Raw genomic sequence first — 24,879 nt, forward strand, 5'->3', positions numbered from 1 at the left:
TCACAATAACTATTTTTTGTTCAAATTTGTCAATAAGAACACGGGTAGAATCGAAAATAGGTTAGCAGAAAAGTTCGTAGATGGCCACATAGATGGCGTTACTAGTATCGAATCCATGCTATTTTTAGTTATTCGTAACCTTCAAAAAACATCTTTACAAATTTCACAGATGTCTGACTTTTAGTTTGTGGGATATAACATTTTGAGCGAAGCAACTTTTGTTAGTTTGAAGAAAATAGATAAAAAAAAATTTCATGTGTAAGGAGAGTATCGCTTTCTTGCGAAAAAAATACTGTTGAAGCCAAAGCTAGTCTTGATGAACATTATTCGGACTGTTGAGAATTGGTTTGCTAAGTTTAAATGGTTTGAAATAAGCACCGAGGAAAATACAAACAGTAGACGCCCAAGAGAGGCTGTTACCGACAAAAACATAAAAAAAGTCCAAAAAATTATTTTGGATGACGGCAAAGTGAAGTTGGTAGATACAGCTGAGGCTCTGAAAATATCAAAGAAACGTGTTGGACATATCGTGCATGAATATTTGAGTATGCAGAAGCTCTGTTCAAGTGGTTGCCGCGCGAGCTCATGATCGACCATAAACAACGACGAATTGATGATTCTGAGCAGTGTTTGAAGTTGTTCCATCATAAAAACCCAAATTTATACGTCGATATGTGACAATGGAAGAAACATGGTTCCATCATTTCACACCACACTCAAAACGATCGTCAGCTTAGTGTACTGCCCTTGGAGAACTGACTTCAAAGCGTGCAAAGACGCAACAGTCGGCTGTTGTAGAATGAGAAACATAATAGTATGTTATTCAGTATTGAAATTTTTGCTTTTATGTTTGTCCGTCATTTGTTTTATCGCCAGAACATAATGATATCAAGGTTTCGTTGTTAAAATGATGATCAACTTGACATCAGCGACAAATAACTGCACAAACATGGCAAACAAAATTTCAATATATAGTTTTTTGTAACTTGTCAAAAGGAAGCCTTATTACTTCTTTCTTTATGGATATCCTCCGCGCATTAGAAAAACTGTTAGGAATACTGGAAAATTGACCCAAAGGCAGCTAGAAAGTTCAAATATTTGTCACTATACATCAAATGATTCGAATTCAATTTTCTTCGTGAATTTCCATAATTCAAAAAAACTGATATTGGTTGAAGTACTAAATTAAAAATCTTCTTCATCCCAATATCAGAATCTATAAAAGCTTCATTATTAATATATACATAATAAATAATAAAAAAGGGGAAATTATGTTTATATAATGATTCAAGTACTTCTCAATTCCAATCTGACAATCTATAAAAGCTCTATAACCAATGAATACATAGCCATAATGAGTTTTAAGAAAAGGTAAGAATCTTCTCGTTTTTCAAACAAAGTCTAATTTTTCAGGAGCACTACACATATTATTGTAGTAATTCCATTAGTACCAGTATATTCATGGTGAATCGAGCCGATGTAAGACAAAACATAACCACATTCCTAGCTGAAATAACTACTTTATCTGAAATTGTTTTCATGACGACAAGTTGGCACGACAGCAATGCGAATTTTTATTCTGATAAGGCTTGTGGAATATCAGAAAAAAGGAACAGAGAGATCAATCGTATATGCGTCGATTGGATAATTTTTGTGAATGGTTCATCGAGGAATTTTCAAAATAGCTATTCAACGATCATTTTGTTTATGTTCTGTTGAACATTTCTGATTATGGTTGAATTCAGGTCGCCTTTTTCCACAAGGATGTCATTCTCCCGATATACGAATTTTTACAAAGTCTGGAATGCATCAAGTTGAATCTTGGAGCTTCATATTAGAAAAACAACTCAGCATAATGCATTTTTCGTGGAATGAACAAACGAAGCTGTAAATTGAACTGCACTTGATTTAATTGATTATTATTCAGATGCCATCAAAATTTTTATTGATAATTATCACATGAGTAAATAGATAGATAGATAGACAGATGGCATTTTATTTCCAACAGGTGTAGGTATACCAAATTGCAGAAAAAGTCAAAGAAAATATACTGAAAAGAAAATAACATTCAACTCAATTAAATTCATATTCTACATATTCAATTGACAAATTACAAATGATATGAATAATATAAATGAAATAATATAATTAGAGTCAATTGACATATTATGAATAAATTAGCCTTCACAATGTTGACATAAAACAATTGAAAATTATTAAAAAAAACTATAAATGAAAGGTTCTATGTAAGATACAATTCTTGATAAAGTTCAAAGAGTTTCCATTAATGTCACACATACTAAATTAAAATTATAACACATTAAATTTACTGGTGCTCTGAGATGAACAATTGTTCTACTACTCTGACAATGAAATGTTTTCTCGTATCTTGAGTTGAGGCGTGGTACACAAAAATTCATTTTTTGTAGGAGCGGAGCACAGTAGATGATTATTCATTAAATGATATAGAAATGTGACCATAATGAGGAGTCTACGTGTATTCAGTGATATAATATTAAATTGGTTCAAAAGGATGGAATAGTCAATTCCCCTATTAGGGTAAATACCTATAGCGCGAAAAGACAAGAATTTCAAGAACTTTCTCTGGACAGCTTCAATTTGCTGTATGTGAGAATTATAAATGGGATACTAGATCATCGCCCCATATTCTAGTTTGGACCTCCCATAAGAATAGTCTAGCGTGATTATCACCTTTATGTCTCTGAATTCTCTGGTGTTTCTCATTATGAAGCCTAACATTTGACTAGCGGACGAAACAGGTTGGTCTATATGTGAAACAAAAGTGAATTTCTGATTATAATTAATGCCAAGGTCTTTCATTTCATTAGCTGGACTTATGGTATGGTTATCAATTTCGTATTTAAATTGTATTAAACTTTCTGGAGAAAGACAATACATGACATTTAGCAATGCTAAGATTCAAACGATTATTGGAACACCAATCATATATCAGATCTAATTCACACTGTAAGTTTAAACAGTCTCTATAATTTTCTATCACCTTGAATATTTTATTAGAATATTTTTTTAGTTAAATCATTAATGAAGATCAAGAACAAAAGAGGTCCTAAATTCGAGCCTTGGGGCACTCCGGAGCTGGGAGTAAATAAAGCAGATTTAAAGCCTTCATTCTCTATATACTGTTTTCTATTGAGTAGATACTTTGACATGAGTTTCACCAATTTTGCCAAAAAACCAAATTCTGACGCCTGAGACGAATGAGATCAAACGCTTTTTGCTTGTCTGTATAAATGACGTCAACCTGCAGTTTCCTATCCAAGGCTTTAGAAACACATTGTGAAAGACATGGAAGATTGGTTAAGTACGACTTGTTTTCTACAAACCCATGCTGATCATCTGATATGATATTTTATATATGACTGTAAATTATGGAGTATAATATTATTTCAAATAATTTGGAGAAATTGCTCAGTATTGAAAATGGCTCTATAGTTTTTTACAAATTGGGCATACTCGAGCTTTTTTCTAAATGTCAAAAAACTCACAAGTTTTCAAACATAGATTGTATATATGAAGTAGGGTACCCAGTAAAGGGTAAAAACAATCTTAAACTACGAAACTCGTCCTGATGAGGACCGACAATTAGTATATTTTTCAGTTTCGTCGCAGCTTCGATAACATCTACTTCATTCACCTGATCGATAATTATTGTTTGTGAATTATTTGTGCAGTTATCAAGGGTATCACATGAAGAGACATCAGATATAATACAAACACTTTTAAAGAAGTTTGCAAATGCACCCATAATTTTCTGCGGTTTGGTGTAAGTTTTAGTTTCATCCTTCATAACTCCGGGAATTTTCGAGTTACCTCTTTTATTCTGCATGAAATTCCAAAACGCACTTGTGTTTTTGTTAATTTTGCGTTCACTTTCGTTAAGGAAGTTTTTATAAGCATTGTTTATTTGTTCTTTTACTTAACTTCTCAGTTTTTATACAGGGTGTAACTAAATAGGTGTAAAACATTTAAGGAGGTGATTCCTCATCGAAAAAAAGAAAGGATCTTTCATATAAAGAAATTTGATTGGAGCATTTCTTGTTAAGATACAACCCTTCAAAGGGGGTACATGAAATTTTTATAACAATTTTTTTCACAAGCACTGAAAAAGTTACAATTTTGAAATTAACCTGACGTTTTGTACTACCAAAAAGACACATAACCAGAAATTTATTTGGTTTACCCCATGGTTGTAATGGGTGGAAAACGCAACCCCTAAAATTTATTTCCAATGTAACTTTTTGTCTTATTATTTGTTTACCATTTAAAAAATTTTCCGATAGCCTGTTTCATTCTAAACAAAAAATGTCTCCTGGGTTTTTTGCCCAAAAACTACTACAGAGATACATCGTCATGAATGCGAAAATACGAAACTAATCTATCTAGTAGGTCGCTATTAGCAATAGTGACAATTAAATTCGTATGACGCTGTCAGTGTGTGAATTTTCGAAATTGAATTAATACTAATTGTGTGTTGTTGTTCTGTTCTTAATTTGTTACTTTAATAATTCACTTGTTATCAAAATGGCATACACAAATGAGGAAATGGCTGAGATGCATTACGTTTACGGTCTATCGCAGGGAAATGGGTTAGAAGCTTCTAGAAGATATGCTGAAATGTATCCTCAACGGCAGCATTCTTCACATAGATTACGAGAATATGGTTCATTCGACAAAAGAACGCAGGATTGTGGTCGTCATCGAAAAGTACGAACACCACAGCTTGAGGAAGCAGTACTTAATTTGATTGAAGAACAACCTACTACCAGCACTAGAAAGATTCCAGCTAAATGTTCATCATATGACGGTATTTCGAATTTTAAAGGTACAACTCTTATACCCTTACCATCTGCAACGAGTATAGGCACTGTTACCGCGAGACTTTCCGAATCGTCTGGAATTTTGCAATTGGATGCTGGAAATGATTAGAAGAAATTGTGACTTTCTGAAGACGATATAATTCACAGACAAATGTAGTTTTTCTCGGGACAAGATTATTAATTTTCATAATTACCACATATGGGCTGATGAAAACCCTCACGCTCTTGTCTAAACTAACCATCAGAACAGTTTTCTCTCAACGTGTGGCTCGGAGTTATCGAGGATGATTTAATTGGGCCTCATTTTCTACCTCCTCGACTAAATGGTGAGGCATACGTTCAATTTTTAAGAGAAGTGCATCCAGTACTGCTGGAGGAAGTTCCTTTGGGCGTCAGAAGGGATATGTTTTTTATCCATGATGGGGCTCCCGCCCATTTTAGTCAAGTAGCACGTCAGCATTGAACTGAAACATATGCAAATCAGTGGATAGGTCGAGGAGGACTACAGAACTGGCCCGCTCGATCCCTGGATCTCAATCTTCTCGATTTCTCTATTCGGGGCCATTTACAGCATTTGGTTTATCGTACTCCTGTTCGCGATGTAGGGGACTCAAGAAACCGCATCATCGATGCGTGCAGGGTAATCAGAGAGACTCCAGGAATATTTGAGCGAATACGTGGCTCAATGAATCGATGTCTAGACGCATGCGTAATGTCTGAATGTAGACATATTGAACATATACTATGATTTCTACATGTTGTGTGTTTTGTTAATGACAAATTAGTTTTGTTTATTACCCTTTAATCGTTTAATGCAGGTACTAACTACAAAATAACAATACATCCAGTTCGTATTTATGACGATGTATCTCTGTAGTTGTTCGTAAAATAATTTTTTGCTGCGAACTGGTTTATTTTGGGCAAAAAACCCAAGAGACATTTTTTGTTAAGAATAAAACAGGCTATCGGAAATAATGGTAAACAAATGATAAGACAAAAAGTTACATTGGAAATAAATTTTATGGGTTGCGTTTTCCACCCCTCACACCCATGGGGTAAACCAAATAAATTACTGGCTAAGTGTATTTTTGGTAGTACAAAACGTCAGGCTCATTTCAATATTGTTACTTTTTCAGTGCTTGTGAAAAAATGTTCATACAAATTTTATGTACCCCTTTTAAGGGGCTGTATCTTAACAAGGGATGCTCCAATGAAGGAAAGACCTCCGATGAGGAATCACCTCCTTAAATGTCTTACACTTATTCAGTCAAGCCCTGTATATTCACGTGAAGTGGTTCATTTGTTATATCACTAAGTTTTCATATTCAAGCAGAAAATATAAAGATGTCCTCAGCCGAAAACAAGCTGAACAAATACCGAACAAATCAATTCCGAAAAACTTGTTCGGGGCTTTGTTGTATAATCAATATTGAGTTGTTGACGATCAGTTCGGAATTGATAAGTACATCTGTAATTAAACGAGTATCCTTGTAAGCCGCTTTGGATGACGTGGACCACCGAACAACCTCCATATCTTCGGTAATATCGGGATGGGCAGCGTCTAATTAAAAAGTCGCACCCGGATTCTAGATTGACCGCCTTAATCTTGTTATTTCCACCCAATTATCGCCTTATATCGAATCATCACAGAATGAGGTGATGTTATGAGGATGTATGTCATGTCGTTACAAGTATTGAAAATGTCACAAGTAATAAGATACGTAGGAAGACGCATTAAATAATTTATTCATGAAAACGAGGTTCAACTTTCAAAACAGTTGCTCATATTGTTCTACCCAAATTCGAGTCTATGCATGGGGATCTCTCAAACGGTAAGTAGTCTAATCAACAAGTTCAAAAACAAGAAAAATAGAGATGAAGGTCCTAAAAATATGAGCGATAGCTCATTTGAATCGGAATTACCTCTAGAAAAATGTTTTTGAAGGATTTTGGTGCAGGTAAAAAATTGCAATTGGTATTTAGTTTTTCGTTGATAACTCAAAAAATATTAATATTTAAGCATTTTTGAAAATAGTTCCTTAAAGGGGAGGAAATTTCCGATAAAAAAGTTTCGACTCCCGAAACTCTATCTCCATTATTTATAATTTTAATTTGACGTTGAAAATAGGGTTCCGCGCGGCTGTTACGGCATAAGCCCGCTGTCGCTAAAGAGAGTTTAACAAAAGAAATAATTTTTTTATAACATAAAATATCATTTTGAAAATTTGAAAAAAATCTGGTATCTTCTTAACACTTGAATGGTTGGTTGGTTTTATCACCATTTTTCAAAAAGTTATTCAATTGTTAACTAACAAATTTTTTCCCAATCTCCGTTGGCATAAATAATGGGATAAAAGATATAAATAATTGGCCTATAAAGTTTAAACCTCGTGGAGCCCTTTTGATATATATACCTACTTCATACGATCCTGCGATAAAAGTTCATTGCCTTCATTATTTTTGACTGACCTTCCCAACCTATTACTTGTTCTATATGCAATTTTAATATCTTGTACATTCAAAAATGAGGCCATTTTTTCTGTTTTTCCAAAATATGTTGAAGCTCTATAATTTTTGATCTTGATCATCTAACTTATCAATAGAAATGACGTCCCGAATCGCTTTTGCGAAGACTTCGTTGGAAAGTATATAAAATTCAAATCAGTTTTCCGCTGTCGCTTGAGCAACCACCCTTAGAAGTCGAACTTGTGCCGGCAAATAATTAACGAGGTCTTATACCTACGTTAACATGGTATTTCTAGCATATAGTTGGATTTAGTTTTTGGTATGAATATTGAGAACATATAGAGATTAAGGAATGGAAATTGAAATCCTATGAAACAAATAAAACTACAATAATTTTAGTAATTATTATAGAAAATGAATAAAATATAGCGTCCGTTCGATATTTATGTTTGTCATGATCACAAAGCACTGAATTTGAATAACAAATGAATACAAAGAAAATTTTAATGGACTAATGCAATAGAGAACCAAATTTTCCACTGAATATCTAATGAAAAATCTTTTAAATTCTATTTTTTAATTACGAGCGAGAGCAACAACCCTTCAGAAGGGAAAACTAATGCGGGTTGAGGATTAACGAGCCTTAAGTTTCAACGTGCGATTCCTAGCATATATTTCAATATGGTTTTTTGCATGAATATAGAAAAAATATAATTATTCTACTTTCTACTTGAAATAATTCGGAATATGAAAATTTAAATTCTATGAAGCAAATACCACTTACCGCAATAAGGGCTCGGATACAGTGTGCAATTCGCATAGTAGTCAGTGCTGGCGTGGTATGGATTTCGAGGGTTAAGGGCAACACCAACCCTTGCACCTCGATCCTCTTTTTCACTCCTACTCCTTGGGATAATGGTAGGAAAACATTTCACTAAAATTGAACAACACATTGGTCTCTTTCACAGGGAACTCCTATGTACATCAACCGGTATTCTGTAACAAAATAAATCTGTTAAAAAATTAGTAAAAACTGAAAGCAAAATATAAATAGTAAAGAAGAAAATAATACAATTCATGAAATTATTAAACAACAAACATTAATTGGCGCTCCGGGGCGATTTATTGATTACAGTGGTGCATTTGCTTTTTCAGCTGCAGGAAAACCCGAAAAAATCTGCAGCAACACATCATCTGAAGATCTTGATCTGACAATGTCCACTTTTTCATAAAACGAAATGTAGGGTGTCTCCAGAAGCTCCAATAAATTCAAGACATCGCCAGAACATTTAGTGTCAAACTTAAACTAGTCCGTTGCGTCTTTGACCAATGCGTAATAATGACCAGATTCAATACCAGAACCACAGTGAACAATGACTGCATGAAGATTATAATAGTGGTCTGCTAGATTGAAGTGTTCATCAATTTCGAACCTGCGTAAGAGTTTGGTGCTTCCGTCAGAGGTTGAGTAATGCTTGATGATCATCAGTGTTATTATTAGATTGACTGGTGCCTCAGCTATACTTGTTTTCTTATAATAGTCAGTTAGTTTGGCGTATGTTTGGCAATATAATTGATCATCACCCGTTAAAAGTTCCATTTTCAGATGATTTAACAATAAGCTTTGCACGGACTGGTCATCAGTCAATATTAGGAAACACTAGTCGAATTTCCAGAATATCACATACGTTTTTGCTACCTCTTGAACATTTGCTACAAAGTGAACAAGTGAGGATTTCTCCAGCGAAAGATCTACAAGCACAAGACGAGATAGACTTTTGTTTGAAGGTAATTGACAATGTTTCGTGATGAATTTCACTAGTTCGGACTTCCATTGTCTACTATATAAAATGATTTGAAATCCCTGAAACAAGTAAAAAAAAATAATTAAAAAAGAATAGTTGAAAATGCTTAATATAATTGTTATTTTCAACTATTCTTTTTTAATTATTTTTTTTACTTGTTTCAGGGATTTCAAATCATTTTATATAGTACACAATGGAAGTCCGAACTAGTGAAATTCACAAGATAGACTGTACAGAATCATTCAATCCAGAGCGGCCATTGGTATTGATTGTGCTATTTTTTCGTTTATGAAGAGTATTCAACAAGAACCCCAAGAATTGGGATCAATCCTCTTGGTGTCCTTACGAGTATCTAGCGGACTTCAAATACTCCAGGAAATTGGTTGGTGGAAAAGATATCTATTGATAAAGAATTCTAAAAATAAATTTGGTTTTTCAGTTCTGAAGGAGGAGTGAAATTTTGGTTTGTATTTATATTTTATTTCCCAAGTTCATAACGAATTGATTTATCCATAAATTTCAGCAATCGCTTATTTCATCGTGATGCTTACCAAAGAAACAAATTAGGAATGACGATGGCAATGAAATTATGCTCATCTCAGCTTCACTTTTCCTACTCTCGGTCTATGCTATGGTAATGGATATGTAGACATTCTATGGATTGATAGAGATGTCAATTGAAAAAAAATATTTTTCTGGTTGGACCAAAATAGAAGCAGACGGAGTTTCCGCCAGGGTTTTTCGTAACTTTCAAAGAAAAGGGAACAAAGAGAAAATCACCCGTGTTTTTAATATCAAAGGGCTAAAATACGATTCAAGAGCCCAATGGTATCGAGTGGATATTATCAGATGGATGATGACTTGAGAAGAGTATCCATCCAGTGTTCTTCATCCATCGCAAACTCTGAAGCACTTTGAGAATATCTTCCTTATGAAGGACAGTTTTTTTTTGTTCTGGACTGTCGCGTCACTTTTTCATCAGTACCAAAATTTTAACTAACTGTTATGGGAATATGTCTCGTCTGAAGACCTAATTTGTGCTTGTAACTCTCCGGAGAGTAGAGGTAGGTGACAACCTGCAAACATCAATGAAGGATGCTCAAACCTTGGCTATTTTTGATCAAGGTTTTCTATGGCATCCGTATTCCAATTCATGCGAGGGACGTTCTACATGTCTTATGAGGTTTGTGAGATACCCAATACTAAGCCTAGAAAGCTGATAGATCACTGTTGTCCAATGTCCGGATAAAAGTGACCAGTTGGTCTCACCACTGGTTTTACCACGGACTCCACATAGCTGAGAAAGCGATGGAAATTTCGAATAAATCCTTTTCAATTTCATCCATCTTGGATTTACACAGATTTGGATAAGACGTCGTTGTCATGCATCGAACAACTTTAAGAACAGTTCAATACATTTTGTGTTCAATTTCGTTTATCAATTTCCACAATCATAACATCAGCTATCATCTCATTGTGAAAATTGATGAATTTTCCTTCACTGACAATTTGAAACTGGATGGATGTCTTTTTTACTTTTTGTGTCTTATTCCCACTTTTAAGGTTTCCAAGTTTATCTAATTGAACATCAGATTGAAACACTTTATTGAAGTATTTTCATTTTTCAAATCATACTCCAGATACAAGCTTTTCATTAAATTTTTTTTCAGATTATGGAAGTCTAATACCCCAAAAATACTAATGAAAACCATTCGAGATTGTCTGAAACGAAGCAAATGTTTCGAATGCGATACTCCCATCATTGTATTTCATTCTCTTTTATATCGATTTGAACTACTTATTCAGGATCAATGCTTGAGCGACCAATTTTGACCAAATTACGTCAAACATTCGCTATAAAAGTTGTCATTCCATGAAATTCAGATGAAATTCTTGGGTGATGATAATGAAATCTTTCTGTTATTCATTTATTCATAAAATATTTTAGTGGTTTCTTCAGCTATCGCTATTACGATGACTTTATTGAGTTCCAGAAGAAACTAAGAGACCTCCCGGGATTCCAAATAAAAAAAATCTCCCAAAATTTGAATCATAATAATTTCTACTCGAATTTCAAAAAATTTGAATTTAATTGTGATAATGCAAATGAGGGGTCGCACCGCACATCGCACATTCGCATTTCACAATATTAGTTTCCTATTGTGCAATTGAAAACTACATATTTATTTGTCTTGACTACATTCATTTTGAACAGAAGATAGAAAATATATCTTACTTCAAAGTATTAACTTACGGATGAGAAATATTTTCATTTTCAGAAGTTCCAAGTTATCAACACGATCAAACTAATTATAATATTTTAAAAATATTAATTTCTTTCAAACTAGTAGCATTGGAAACTTAACAAAGAAAGTTTCATTATATTAAAAATCAAGGAACAAGAAAATGATTTGTTTGAAGGTGGTTGACAATGTTTCGTGGTGTATTTCATCAGTTCGGACTTCCATTGTCTAATATAATATAAATTGATTTGATAAACCTGAAAAAATCAAAAAGATTAACCGAAAATAACAAAAAATTAAAACAAAAAATTAAAAAATAAAAATTGAAAGATTTCAAACCAAGTTATGACACAACGTTTCGATTGTTAGTATCCACAATCGTCTTCTAGTGATAACTGATAACTGTTCAACTATGTGAAAAACGTTTTAGACACACAATCACATCAAAAAAACAGACGGAAATAATAATATTATTAATAACTTCAGTTGCACTATAATTTATATTTTTTGTAGAGGAAAAAAATAACAATAATTAGTATTCAATGAAATACAATGACATGTGGAACTGAAGACTTTTGATATCCTCCATTCTTTTGTTGAATATAAAATGGATGAAAGCCGTTATATTGAAGTGTGAGAAAAACAGTTATCACAAGTTGTTATTCCAATAGAATGAAGTAAATTGAGACTGAATATATTGTAGATTTGATGATTCCAAACTTTATATTTATCGTCTGATAAAGCGTGAAAAATAGTTTCTCAACAATGTGTCAATGATTGGTAAATTTTTGAATTTATCCCACTTGTTTATCGTCTTTAAAAATTATAATTCAAACGTGAACCTATTTATTTCATTCTGTAATGATTTTGTTGAATAATAAATGCCCTTTTGCGGTTTGGCTACTGCAAAGACAAATCAAATATTGAAATTTCGATGAATAAAATCTTGGTGCAGATTTATTATATGCCTGTTGGATTTTCTTGTGTTCAATTGACCATACGGAGAGATACAGTTGTGGCATTGGATATTTGTATTGTGTTTATCCGTTTTATTTTCGATTACAAAGATATTTCTGTCAACACAGATAACATGATCATGGTAAAAGCATAGTACAGATATTGTTTGAAAGTCTTTTGAAATTACAATTTTAGAGAATGACTCGTTCGAAGATGTGAAGAAAATTTACTGACATGAACCTTGTAGATTCAACGGCATTCAGTTCATTACGTGAATAAATATGAGAAAATAACGTAACGAACGGGCCACCTGAAAGGTGGCCCGTTCGAAGAGTAAATATTTTTCAGATGAAACCACGTCTTGTATTTTGTTATTTAGTGAATGTGAAAGCACGCTTCTCAATTTACTGTAATTTTGAATACAACAAACTATAGATTGAAAAAATTATACAGTTATTCGACTTACATTATAACATGAATTCACAAACAACTTCGCTTTACTGGATGAATCCACCATGGCAAATCCAATAATTATTAAAGAACCCATCACTTTTTCAACTAAGTCGTCATGATCCACCTGGTTGGCACTTATTACCAGCTGTCATTGTTTCTTTGTTTATTCTATAGACCGTGCGCTAATATATTTAACAAACTGTTTTCACAGATAGCTGTGATGTTTCTACCATTGTCGAACTGCTAATATTTCAATTACGGTGATTTATTGCTATTTTGTAATAAGGTGTTAAAATGTTATTCTAAACTTCTGTCATTGTGGAAATGAATGAGCAGGAACTGATAATGTTTAAATTGTTGATTTGGCCCTATCCAGCGTCATTGTTATTAGAATACGAATTACTTAATTTAAATACATTCTTCAAGAATGAGGTACCAAGGGACGGTAAGATACCGTTCACAAAATAAAGTGGTAAAATCATTCGAATAGAATTTCAATATCACATATTTTTATGAAACTATGGCTCTAGGGAAGTAAAAACCCAGATCAATACTTGAATATTGAGAGGTTTTCTAAAATTTCAAGGTGAAAGATGCAGACAGACATTATATTATTGTGTGACATTGAAGAACGCCAAAGAACATTTAATAATAATAATAACAAATTGGGTGAAATAGGATGTAACAGCCAAAAGACGAAGTTCAAAACTGCAGTGTATAACACTACAGATTTGTTCTAACACTTAACCTCATATGATGGTGTCACATAATGGTATTAATTGAAGAACAGAACGATTTACTTAAAAACAAAAAGTTTAAACGATTCAGTAAAATAATTAACAACACTTTCAACATCAGAAAAACAAAACAAATTGATGTCATGATTTTTCAAATCTTTCATCAGAAACCAAAGGCCGGTTTATTGTTATTCCATCAATTTTTTTCCATGAATATTACAATTCTTAAATTGACGTTAGTGGTAGTTCTCAACAACAGAAAGTGTGATTTTCCTTCCTAAAAGTTATGCCTATTCATTGTGGTATATATAAATGTATGCTTAAGTACAGGTGAAAACACCTCGCCCTTGCCTGTTATGCGAACCTACGACTTTGTAGCTATGTATGTTTGCAGATAAAACAACAACTAACCCAGTTAATGCCGTGCAGAAAGCTGAAGTAAAACATATTGAAGTATATGTTTGGGTGGGTGTCAGAGAAATAAACATATTTCAGAGAGGTGCATATAACATGCCCAAATTCAGATGAAAAACACCTCATCCGTTACCTCTCATGTGTACCTACGACTTTGTAGGTACTGATGGCAGACAATAATAATAATAATATATTTATTCACTAGAACAAATGACAGAGTTAATTATATAATACATAATGATTTAAACAGGTAGGTTGCGGCATTGGCCACGGTGGTAGTGCGCCCGACTCACGATCGGAAGGCCGTGGGTTCGATTCCCGCCTCGACCAGATATTTTTCCCGAGATAATTTATCTGGTTGAAGCTGGGATGATTCTGCAACCGTGTTAGGAATCACACGTTGAAAGGTAAGACCTCGTTAGCCCTTAGCTCGCACAAGTTTCTCAACTTCTGAGAGTTGTCGTTCGTATGGGGGCGACAGCTGATTAATGGAAAAACAGATTTTAAAACTTAGACTATCAGGCTTCTGTGCAATGTCTTCCATTTGAAAGATTCGTCGCAAATAACTTCCTATATATGAAAAGCAGAAATCCTTTCATTTGGTCGGAACGATCATCGATAGACCAGTTTTAGAGTACTTGCACCTCCTCAGTACCAGGAAGACCATTTCATACCATCTGAGTATCCCTTACAAACAAAATTAATTCCAACAAGTGATGAGCTTCATCTGCAGTTGATTCAGTAGGATGTACGATTTCGCCATCTGCAGACAAAGTCCGGAAACTACTCCACAAATACTTACTCGAGGGTGGGAGTCGGAATGATAAACATATTTCGGACAGGTGCATATTATATGCTCAATGGGGAATGTTCCTCAATTTGGGTTATTAGAGTGCAAGTTTGAACAAAATAAAGTTGAGTTTGATTCATGAGTTTTTCAAATTCACCTCGAAAATTATTCAAATTGATGTTTCAAATGTTGGGTTTCGATTTTTAAACGGAGTTGTTTTTAATTCACATATTGGCAACATCGCCTAAATCAAGTTGAAATGATTTATACGTATCTAGATATTCTATTTTAAAATAGGAACATTATCTTTATGAATCAACAATTAAGGCAAAATATGAATTATAGTTAAGAACTACCTCCACAAGCCACACATACAACAGTTGTTTTGTTATTTATTTATATAGAGGAAGATATGTTAGGTGCACAAAATGTCATATGTCACAGAATGTCTCGGAACTCAGAACATAAGTAAACAGAACATCACGCCTCTGAAATATGTCATCTTTGTTTGTCTCATACAGGTAACGGATTCATTGTCCTTTATTAGCTATAACCGATATTGCCAAATGGTGAAATAGAAACGAATCCCTTTAAATGTTGAATGCATTATTTCATTCCTCCTTTTTAAGTATTCAAATATTTTTTTACAGAAAAAGGTTGAAATGATAAGTTTGAAATGCGTTGTTTTAGATCTCTTTTATGAAAACTACTTGATTTTCTCACACATTATCAACAGCCCTCTTTATCACATAGGTGTATCAAATCAGTCTCTTTCAGCCCGTGTTTCCGTGAGATTATTGATATTTTCTCGAAGTCTTCATTGAAAAAAATTATTTTGCACCCAATTAATACTCCTCAGTATGCTTTCAACCTCTTGGTGTCATATATTTTCAGATTGGTGATGCAAGTAAAATACTAAATCCATCAAATGCTGTTGATAAACCAATTACGTAAACGACCACTAAGATTACATACACCATGAATGCCTTCACACTATAATTGGAAAAAATCTTACGCGGTTTAGTTCCTTCTCATCCAATTAACTAATTAGTTCCATTTAAAATTCCGCTCGCGTTCAAGGATGAATAATTAATCACAGAGGCGGCTCGCTATTTTTTTGGATTCATATTTGAAGAGAAAATGTTTTTCAGTCAAAAGTCTTGGTGATATTTATTTTAGTATTATGATGAACAATATACCGCAAGATCGTCTGAAAGGTCCACGAAAATGACGGTTTTGAAGTCTTCCACATTGAATATTGAATTATATGCCAAGGAGAGCAAAAAACATTGGGATTGAGGTAGGACTTTTTGCTTTATTTAATGTCTTTCTGTTACTAGATCCTATTACAAAACTGATGATTTATATTTTTTCCTTGACAATTATGCTGAACAGTAAAGTGAGTTGGCAGCACTGTTGTTCGAAAACGGTAGTTGATTAAAACAAACTGTTTGTGGATTTGGAACCAGAACCTCAGAAATCCTGTAAAATAGTTGTTAACCTTGTCTACACCGGATCAAGTTTTTTTGCTTCATGTACTTTTCAGTATATACTACTTCCACAGCAAAATTAGCTAAACCAGAAAATATCTTTTCATGATTTAGACCCTACTGGTAACAAACCGATACGTTTGAGAGTAATCAAAGAAGATGAGTTGCAAAATTTTAGAAATATTTCACAACGTTGAAAATACATATTTTTTGGAGAGAAGTTAGATTACTGAACCACTCCCTGAACCACTGTGCATGCTGTCTTTGGCTTGGGATGGGGGGGTTGAGCAAACCAGCTATCGGATGCCTGCTTCCACGTAGCCCCGCTTGTGGTTCTGTTATTCCCTAACTGAATGGCATCCCAACGATGGCTTAACCCTAAGGTGTGTGTATCCGTGCCGAGAGGATGAATGATACTGAGCCTATCAGCCAGTGTTGCTACAAGATATTTTTTCATCGTGGTAGATTTCTGAAAGGGAGCGGGGTAGAACTGGGGTGGATCCACATTTACATGATGACACCAATCACAGTGACGCACTAACGTATGCCTATGATTGTCGTTCTTTGTTCTATGATAAATTTGACGATTGTAATCAAAAACATGTCACATGTCATCGCATCCAAATTTGGGATCGATGTGTTTTCAAACTGTTCCTCGAAAATATTAAGTTCCATGTTCTTATGATAGTCAATATTGCAGTCCTCAAGTTTTTTTCCACATAATTTCAAAGAATTCAGAGCCCATCCTTCACTTCCTCCGCAATACACAATGATTAGTCACGATCTTTTGTTTGAAGGCATGTTAGGCGTACACATTCTCGTGTGTCGTGAGTGTTATACCAAGTTTTGTTCAAATAAAAACTTTGCCGTTGTTCTTGTCTATATTTAGTTATTCTTTCTAAGTATTTGTTACGCAATTCCACTATTCTTCTGCTTTCCATAACTGCTTGACGTTTGTTTATTATTTTAAATCTAAATCCTAGTTTCTTTATCGAATTCTGAAGAGTTTTGTCCCAGCAGCTCACGTTATGGTCGGAAGTAATCAATTTACTCCTTATGATTTCAGTTGTAGGAATCTCATTGATTTTGTAACAGTCGTATATTGTTTTTTCAATGATTTTATTAGATGAAGATTTTAAGGTTTTGGTAATCACATCGCATTTGCGTTCATAAGTTTTGTTTTTGACTATTTTACGTACAGTTGAGAAAGGAATTTCGGTCAAATCTGATGTTGCTTGTAATAGTTTGTTTTCCTTGAAACCAAACTTTAGATGTAGACCTTTGAGAGTGTAGACCTTTGAGAGTGTCTACAACTTCAATAGTGCACAATATCGGTTACTTTGACTATACATATAACTACATTTACATCACAGACTGAGATTGCACATAATATAAACATTTCCACATTTACGTTCTCAACTTTAACTAAAAATGTCGAATGTCATGTCACAAACATCAAATAACATTTCAACGCACAGAGCATGATCACAACGCTCGGTATCATTCTTGTCTAAGGTATCATTGAAAGAGCAAAATAGCATTGTAGTGCAACTCAGTAAGTAATCAGTCACAGAATATCGGAACTATCGGAGTCTTACAGTAAGACACAACCCAAGGAACCGCCGCCAGCGGCGCCAGACACTCAATCTACGCCAACGTAGCCAAGGGTACTCGGCTCGTGTAACGCGGTAAATTCAAATTCAAACCCCAAATATTTGTACATTTTTTCAATTTTTATTTAACATTATTTTGCTTTATATCTGAGCGGGGTAGATTTACTTGAGGGGAGCGAGAGGGTGAAATTAAGTTCAAGAGTGGTAGAACTACCCCGTACGGGGTAGCTGTGGCAACAGTGCTATCAGATGTCTGTACGGAACCTTCGAGATACCGAGCGCTCTCTATCTACTTGTCGCGGTAATGTGGGGCTCTGCCGTGATTAACCTTCTTCCCCTAGCTACTCGTGGGACTTTTATGGACAGAGTAAACTTAAAAAATATTTCTGATGATGAGTCTATAGAGGAGACGGATGTCGAGTTTATGACTCCAACTGCCCTCCCTGTAAATTTAATTCAGGAGCGAGTCTACAGAGGAGATGGATGTCGAGTTTACGACTCCAACTGACCTCCATGTAAATTTAGTTCAGGAGCGAGAGCTTCTTAACTCCCCAACTCCAGATCCAATAACTGAACCTAAAAAAAAGGTATGATGGTGCAGCCAGGAAATGACTGAGTCGTCTCCTCAAGAACGGGGTACCTTATAAAACGACTTGCACCAAATTCTTGAGGTGGAGGAACAAACCCCCTATGAGCAGGTTAGCAAACGTTTGCGCTCAAGTGATGATTCACCAGAATCAGAGGCGAAAAATCACTCACCCTACAAACTAATCGACTTCGTTGAGAAGCTGGGTTTATTTGGTCGAGTGTGAATAGCCACAATAAACCCTTACGGGTTGCGGTGGAGGGTCGCATAGAACCTAACCTAACCCAACCTAACCTAACCTAACCTAACCTAACCTAACCTAACCTTGTGGGGGGAGAAAGACCTTCGAATACCCACGGACCGACTCCGTGTGCATGTTGTGTAGCCACTAAAACTCCCCTCTTCGCCACGAATGATGCATGCGGAATCATCTTGCGATATACATCACATGCATCTGGCAAGTCTTATTTTTTTGTTCCTTCCTCCATTCACCTCCCCTGTTCCTCTAGTTCATCTATGATTTTTTCCTCCATTATTTTATTTATGAAGCCCCTCATCTTGTTCCAGCTGTGTTCAACTATCTCCATGAAGTTCTGCGCTAATACCTCGTGCCCGGTCTCTTGGCATACCAGATGTCTCTCCCCTTCCCACCTGGGACACGCAGTTAGGGTGTGTTCCGGTGTATCCACCTCCCCACAGTATCTGCACATATTGCTGGCGGTTTTGCCTATTCTTCGGGTGTATTGCCCGAATGACCCGTGCCCCGACAGAATCTGTGTGGTACAGTAAGTAGTCTACGTCTCTGTTTTTTAGCAAATACCATCTTTTCACTGAGGGGATCAGTTTTTTTGTCCACTGCGCTACCTCCGTTATTTCTTGCCACTCTGCTTGCCATTCCCTCAGTGTTGCGTCTCTCTCTTCCTTCCTTGCCTTCTCCGTGGCGCCATCCCTTCTTTCGTAGAGCCTCCTCCGCTCCTTAATCAAAAGGCAGATCGGTATTTGGCCCGTAACCTAACCTAACCTAACCTAACCTAATTTAACCTAACCTAACCTAACCTAACCTAACCTAACCTAACCTAACCTAACCCAACCTAACCTAACCTAACCTAACCTTACCTAACCTAACCTAACCTAAGATAACTGATGTTGATGACATCAGTTAGACAACTGATGATTCACATTGTCTTCTTCTTCGCAGTTATAGAAAACAAACATAAAAGTTAGCAACAATGTTGCTTGAAAACGGTTGCTGATAGAGAAAAAAAACAATTTGCGGATTTGGACTCAGCATCCCAAGATTCTCCCAAATCAGCTGTTACTTCGCCCACATCGGATCGAATTATTCTGTTGTTCTGTGCATTTTTTAGTAGTACCTACCTTTGTACAACCATGTGTCAGGCAAAACCAGATTGATAACCTAACCTTACCTAACCTAACCTAACCTAACCTAACCTAACCTAACCTAACCTAACCTAACCTAACCTAACCTAACCTAACCTAACCTAACCTAACCTAACCTAACCTAACCTAACCTAACCTAACCTTGTGGGGGGAGAAAGACCTTCGAATACCCACGGACCGACTCCGTGTGCATGTTGTGTAGCCACTAAAACTCCCCTCTTCGCCACGAATGATGCATGAGGAATCATCTTGCGATATACATCACATGCATCTGGCAAGTCTTATTTTTTTGTTCCTTCCTCCATTCACCTCCCCTGTTCCTCTAGTTCATCTATGATTTTTTCCTCCATTATTTTATTTATGAAGCCCCTCATCTTGTTCCAGCTGTGTTCAACTATCTCCATGAAGTTCTGCGCTAATACCTCGTGCCCGGTCTCTTGGCATACCAGATGTCTCTCCCCTTCCCACCTGGGACACGCAGTTAGGGTGTGTTCCGGTGTATCCACCTCCCCACAGTATCTGCACAGATTGCTGGCGGTTTTGCCTATTCTTCGGGTGTATTGCCCGAATGACCCGTGCCCCGACAGAATCTGTGTGGTACAGTAAGTAGTCTACGATGGTATTTTAGCAAATACCATCTTTTCACTGAGGGGATCAGTTTTTTTGTCCACTGCGCTACCTCCGTTATTTCTTGCCACTCTGCTTGCCATTCCCTCAGTATTGCGTCTCTCTCTTCCTTCCTTGCCTTCTCCGTGGCGCCATCCCTTCTTTCGTAGAGCCTCCTCCGCTCCTTAATCAAAAGGCAGATCGGTATTTGGCCCGCAACCTAACCTAACCTAATCTAACCTAACCTAACCTAACCTAACTTAACCTAACCTAACCCAACCTAACCTAACCTAACCTTACCTAACCTAACCTAACCTAAGATAACTGATGTTGATGACATCAGTTAGACAACTGATGATTCACATTGTCTTCTTCTTCGCAGTTATAGAAAACAAACATAAAAGTTAGCAACAATGTTGCTTGAAAACGGTTGCTGATAGAAAAAAAAACAATTTGCGGATTTGGACTCAGCATCCCAAGATTCTCCCAAATCAGCTGTTACTTCGCCCACATCGAATCGAATTATTCTGTTGTTCTGTGCATTTTTTAGTAGTACCTACCTTTGTACAACCATGTGTCAGGCAAAACCAGATTGATTTACTCGTATCTGACGCAAAAAATGTTTTTCCAATAGTTTTGATCCTTCTGGAGATAAACCAATAAGTTCAAGAAAATCTGAATGTGATTTGTTGCAAAATTCTATAAATATTTTATGACGTTAAAAATTCTCATTTTCCAGACAAAAGTTAGATAACTGGTGATGATGAGGGAAGATGATGATGACAAAAGTTAGATAACTAACAATTTACGTTGTTTTCTTCTTTACAGTTATGGAAAACAACCATAAATGTTGGTGACAACGTTGCTAGAGAACGGTTGTCGATAGAAAGAAACCTTTCGTGGATTTGGAATCAGCACCCTTCATGACAGCTGTTATTTTGGTCACCAGACTGATTCACTTGTAGCTGATACAATAGTTTTTTTTAAGTTTCAATTCTGCCAGTAACAAAAAGATAAGTTTGAGGATATTCAAAGAAAAAGATTTGTTCCAGAAAGATTTTTACAGTGTTCGTTAAATTAAACAAAGGACGAAAACATTAGGTTTCTTTGAAAAAGATTTCTCACTTCATCGGAAAAATGTTTGGTCGCCCTGAAAAAACTTCGACATCATGACGAGAAGAGTTCTTAAATTGTAAGTTACTATGTGAGTACTGAGAATAATGATTTTCTTCGAGAAAAGATAAGAAAAAGTGTTTGGAATAAATGAATGAGAGCTGGCGACAAAATGGACCGTACGCCAAATTAGGTTAATAAAGCTGATGTCAGTGTGATGGAAATATCAGACTACCATAATTGAGGGTAGAAAGAAACCGCACTCAGATACTTGACAGTCACTAATCAGGACTTCAATGGATAGATCAAGGAACAATTAGGATTAATCTATTTTTGATCTATACTGCAGACATCCACTGAAATTATCATTTGACATCGTTAATATTTGTAGTCTTGGTAAGTATTGTTAACTTATGAAAAAATATTCAATTGAAAGAGTCATTTTCGGAGTCTTCATGATTTTTTTATCCTGATAGACAATAAAAATTACGATTTTGTTACCAGAGGTGATTGCCTGGGAATTCAACAGTTATGAAAAATGATTAAGGGAAGAAGTTCCTAGAAAGTGTCATCAAATTTTCAGCGTTTGAATTGTTTACCTATCTTGTATTTGATAGCAGACAAATCTGTGGAAACATTCGGATTCGAATGTGAGTAAGGAATCAATACAGTCAAATTACTTTCCCATAAAACCTATATATTACCCAAGGAAAATACTAATTGAATAAACAAATAACATGAACTGTGATGAGAATAATAAATATATCTCCGTACCTCAGACATATCTGGGAAACTATTCGATTTTGAAGGTTATTACAATTCTGAATAAGAAAAATTGATTATCCTAGTCCGGAATAAATAGATCTGGAAAGGCTAAAGAAGAGGAGGATAATGAATTTGAATTTGAGATGGATTTGTTGAGATAATCAATAACTTGATAGGTTGCACTTGAATAATGAGATTGAATTGAAATTTCTGGAGACTCTAGTACTAGAATAGATCTCACAAACTCACAAAAAAGGGGGCAAAAATGGGGACTGATTCCAAAATAATCAACATGATATACCAGACGCTGAAAATCTAAAAAAAAATAACAGTAGATTTGACTTGAAGGGTGAAAGAGATTTAGAAAAATTCGACAAGGAAATAATGAGACAAATCGATAGAAATTATATAATGATGGAAACCACAAAATGAAAATGTGAAGAAGAAACCATTGTAAACATCTTCTTATTAAATGTTTCTAGTGAATAGAGGAAACATTATAGAAGAAAAATGAATTAATCTGAAACAACTACTTGTTCCAATCACCATAATTCACCAACCAACATGATACACCAGGCTCTGAAAATTTAAATAAAATAACAGAAGATTTGACTTGAAAGGGTGAATATGATTCAGAAATATTAGAAAAGGGAATAATGAGGCAAATCGATAGAAATTACTCAATGATAAAAATCACAAAATGAGAATGTCAAGAACAAACCAATGTCCTCCTATCAAATGTTTCTAATCAATAGGACAAAAAACAGAAAAAACAAATTTCGGATTTATTCTAAACCAGAGAGGTTCTGAGATCAACTTTTGATACGAATGAGATTTTATCGAAACCAAGATTCAAAAGAATATCCAGACATATATCCAGATTGAAGAAAATAATAATTTTTGTAATTGATATTGAACAGATAGGTAAACAATGATATAGACGGAATGTTGAGTAGGGAGTTTTTCACTTCAAGCAAGTTGAAGATAGATATTGTCATTGCCTGAATAATTGAATGAGGATCTATATGAACTGAATTTATAATAATTTGTATAGTTCTGATATTATTATATTGTAATGATAACATTATATTCTGATAATATAGTGAATATCCCACTTTTTATTTCAAACGTGGATTGGGAAGAAACTTTGAATTGAGCCGTAGATTGATGAAAACTTTTCCAAACAATAAAATGGCATTATTGTTGAACAATGATCATATTCCGATGAACAGAAAAAACCTACACAGTGGACTCGATAGACATAATTGAAATATAAATTACCGGCAAGACTGAGCTCCATCGATTATAAAACTTCACGGGTCATTTACCTATAATGAAAAGGAATGATGCGCGTCTGATTGGAGCACTTGAGTCTAATCAAGGTTGAGATAATTCAACTATGAATAGGTACATTTCAATTGAGATCCAGCTGACATAAAGTTATTTGAAAGCATACGTTTCCGTGGATATTTTTTTCCAAATGTGTTTATCAACATATTCGGGGATTCACCATGCCAAACTGAATAAATAATTTGGCGACATGTATTAATCAGTTATTTATTTATGAAATATAGTATTGGCCCGAGATATTTATATATTTCACTCGTAGCCCTGAATATCAACGGGAATCTAATCATAAGTTTGCCAGGAATCATTTAAATTTTTTTTGATAGAACGTGGAGTCTTCTACACGAAAATTAACTTTTTTTAGGACAACAACCAAATGACAACTGTACGTTTTCCAATTTTATATAAAGTGGAAACTCAATGCATTTGGTAACTGTCACGTAAACTTTGAACTTTGAGATCACTTTTTTGATGGGCGTCTGACTGATTTTCAAAATCACATTTGAATAATATCAATCCAATTATATCCAATGTTTCACAATAAAACAAATAATAGAAAAGAGAAGATCAGAAAACCAAACCTTGTCGAAAGCTTTCGACAAGGTACCAAGAAAAGAATTATGGGAGAGTCTGAAAAATAGAAATATCGATGGAAAAACCATAAATATGATTAAAAACATATATAGAAATAATATAAATTATGTTATCAAGAACAACATGAAATCAGAAGGTTTCAAAACAAAAGAGGGTTTGAGACAAGGTGGATCATTGAGCCTAATGCTTTTTAACATTTTCATGGACGACATCATCAAGGAATGTGATAGAAATAGCAAAAAAATGTGCATTGGATACAAAAATATGCAAAGAGTAGAGGTAGCTGAGGGAGCATTTGCCGATGACATAATACTGATAGCTGAAAATGAAGAACGGTTACAACATAATATAAAGATATGGAATGAAACACTGAAGAGAAAACAAATGAGAATAAACAAAGATAAAACCAAGGTGATGACCATAGGAGGAGAAGAAATAAATATAATGATAGATGATAAAAAAATAGAACAAGTAAAAGATTTCAAATATCTAGGGGTAATAATAGACGAAGAAGGAAGACAAGAAGCAGAAATTAACAACAGAATCGAGAAAACCATAAAATTGTACTATACAATGAATAAGAACTTTCAAGACAGACAAAACTATAAATATTCACAACAATATATAGACCAGTATTAAA

The 24,879-nt window shown here is 34.8% G+C and overlaps 2 protein-coding genes across 8 annotated transcripts in view; both read right to left on the bottom strand.

The window, feature by feature from the left end:
• The window catches only part of LOC111517492 (uncharacterized), a 297,412-nt gene that overhangs the window by 29,460 nt on the left and 243,073 nt on the right, over positions 1-24,879 (bottom strand). For 6 of the 7 annotated variants that reach the window (XM_074182893.1, XM_074182894.1, XM_074182897.1 and 3 more), the window contains one exon: positions 8,110-8,321. In XM_074182893.1, the coding sequence (XP_074038994.1) occupies positions 8,110-8,145 (36 nt within the window). In that variant the 5' untranslated portion in view covers positions 8,146-8,321. Of the gene's footprint in view, positions 1-8,109; positions 8,322-12,796; positions 12,896-24,879 lie in introns of those variants that run through there. The other variant, XM_074182899.1, reaches the window with a different exon arrangement.
• On the bottom strand, positions 20,120-20,524 carry LOC141485669 (uncharacterized). The gene is made up of 2 exons (XM_074182835.1): positions 20,450-20,524; positions 20,120-20,404 (listed from the first exon to the last, which is right to left on the bottom strand). The coding sequence occupies exons 1-2, from the start codon at positions 20,522-20,524 to the stop codon at positions 20,120-20,122; spliced, it is 360 nt and encodes a 119-aa protein (XP_074038936.1).

Source organism: Leptinotarsa decemlineata, unplaced genomic scaffold (assembly GCF_025532065.1).
Source record: "Leptinotarsa decemlineata unplaced genomic scaffold, Ldec_3_MD MMD2_tig00026330_RagTag_RagTag, whole genome shotgun sequence".
Classification (NCBI taxonomy): domain Eukaryota; kingdom Metazoa; phylum Arthropoda; class Insecta; order Coleoptera; family Chrysomelidae; genus Leptinotarsa; species Leptinotarsa decemlineata.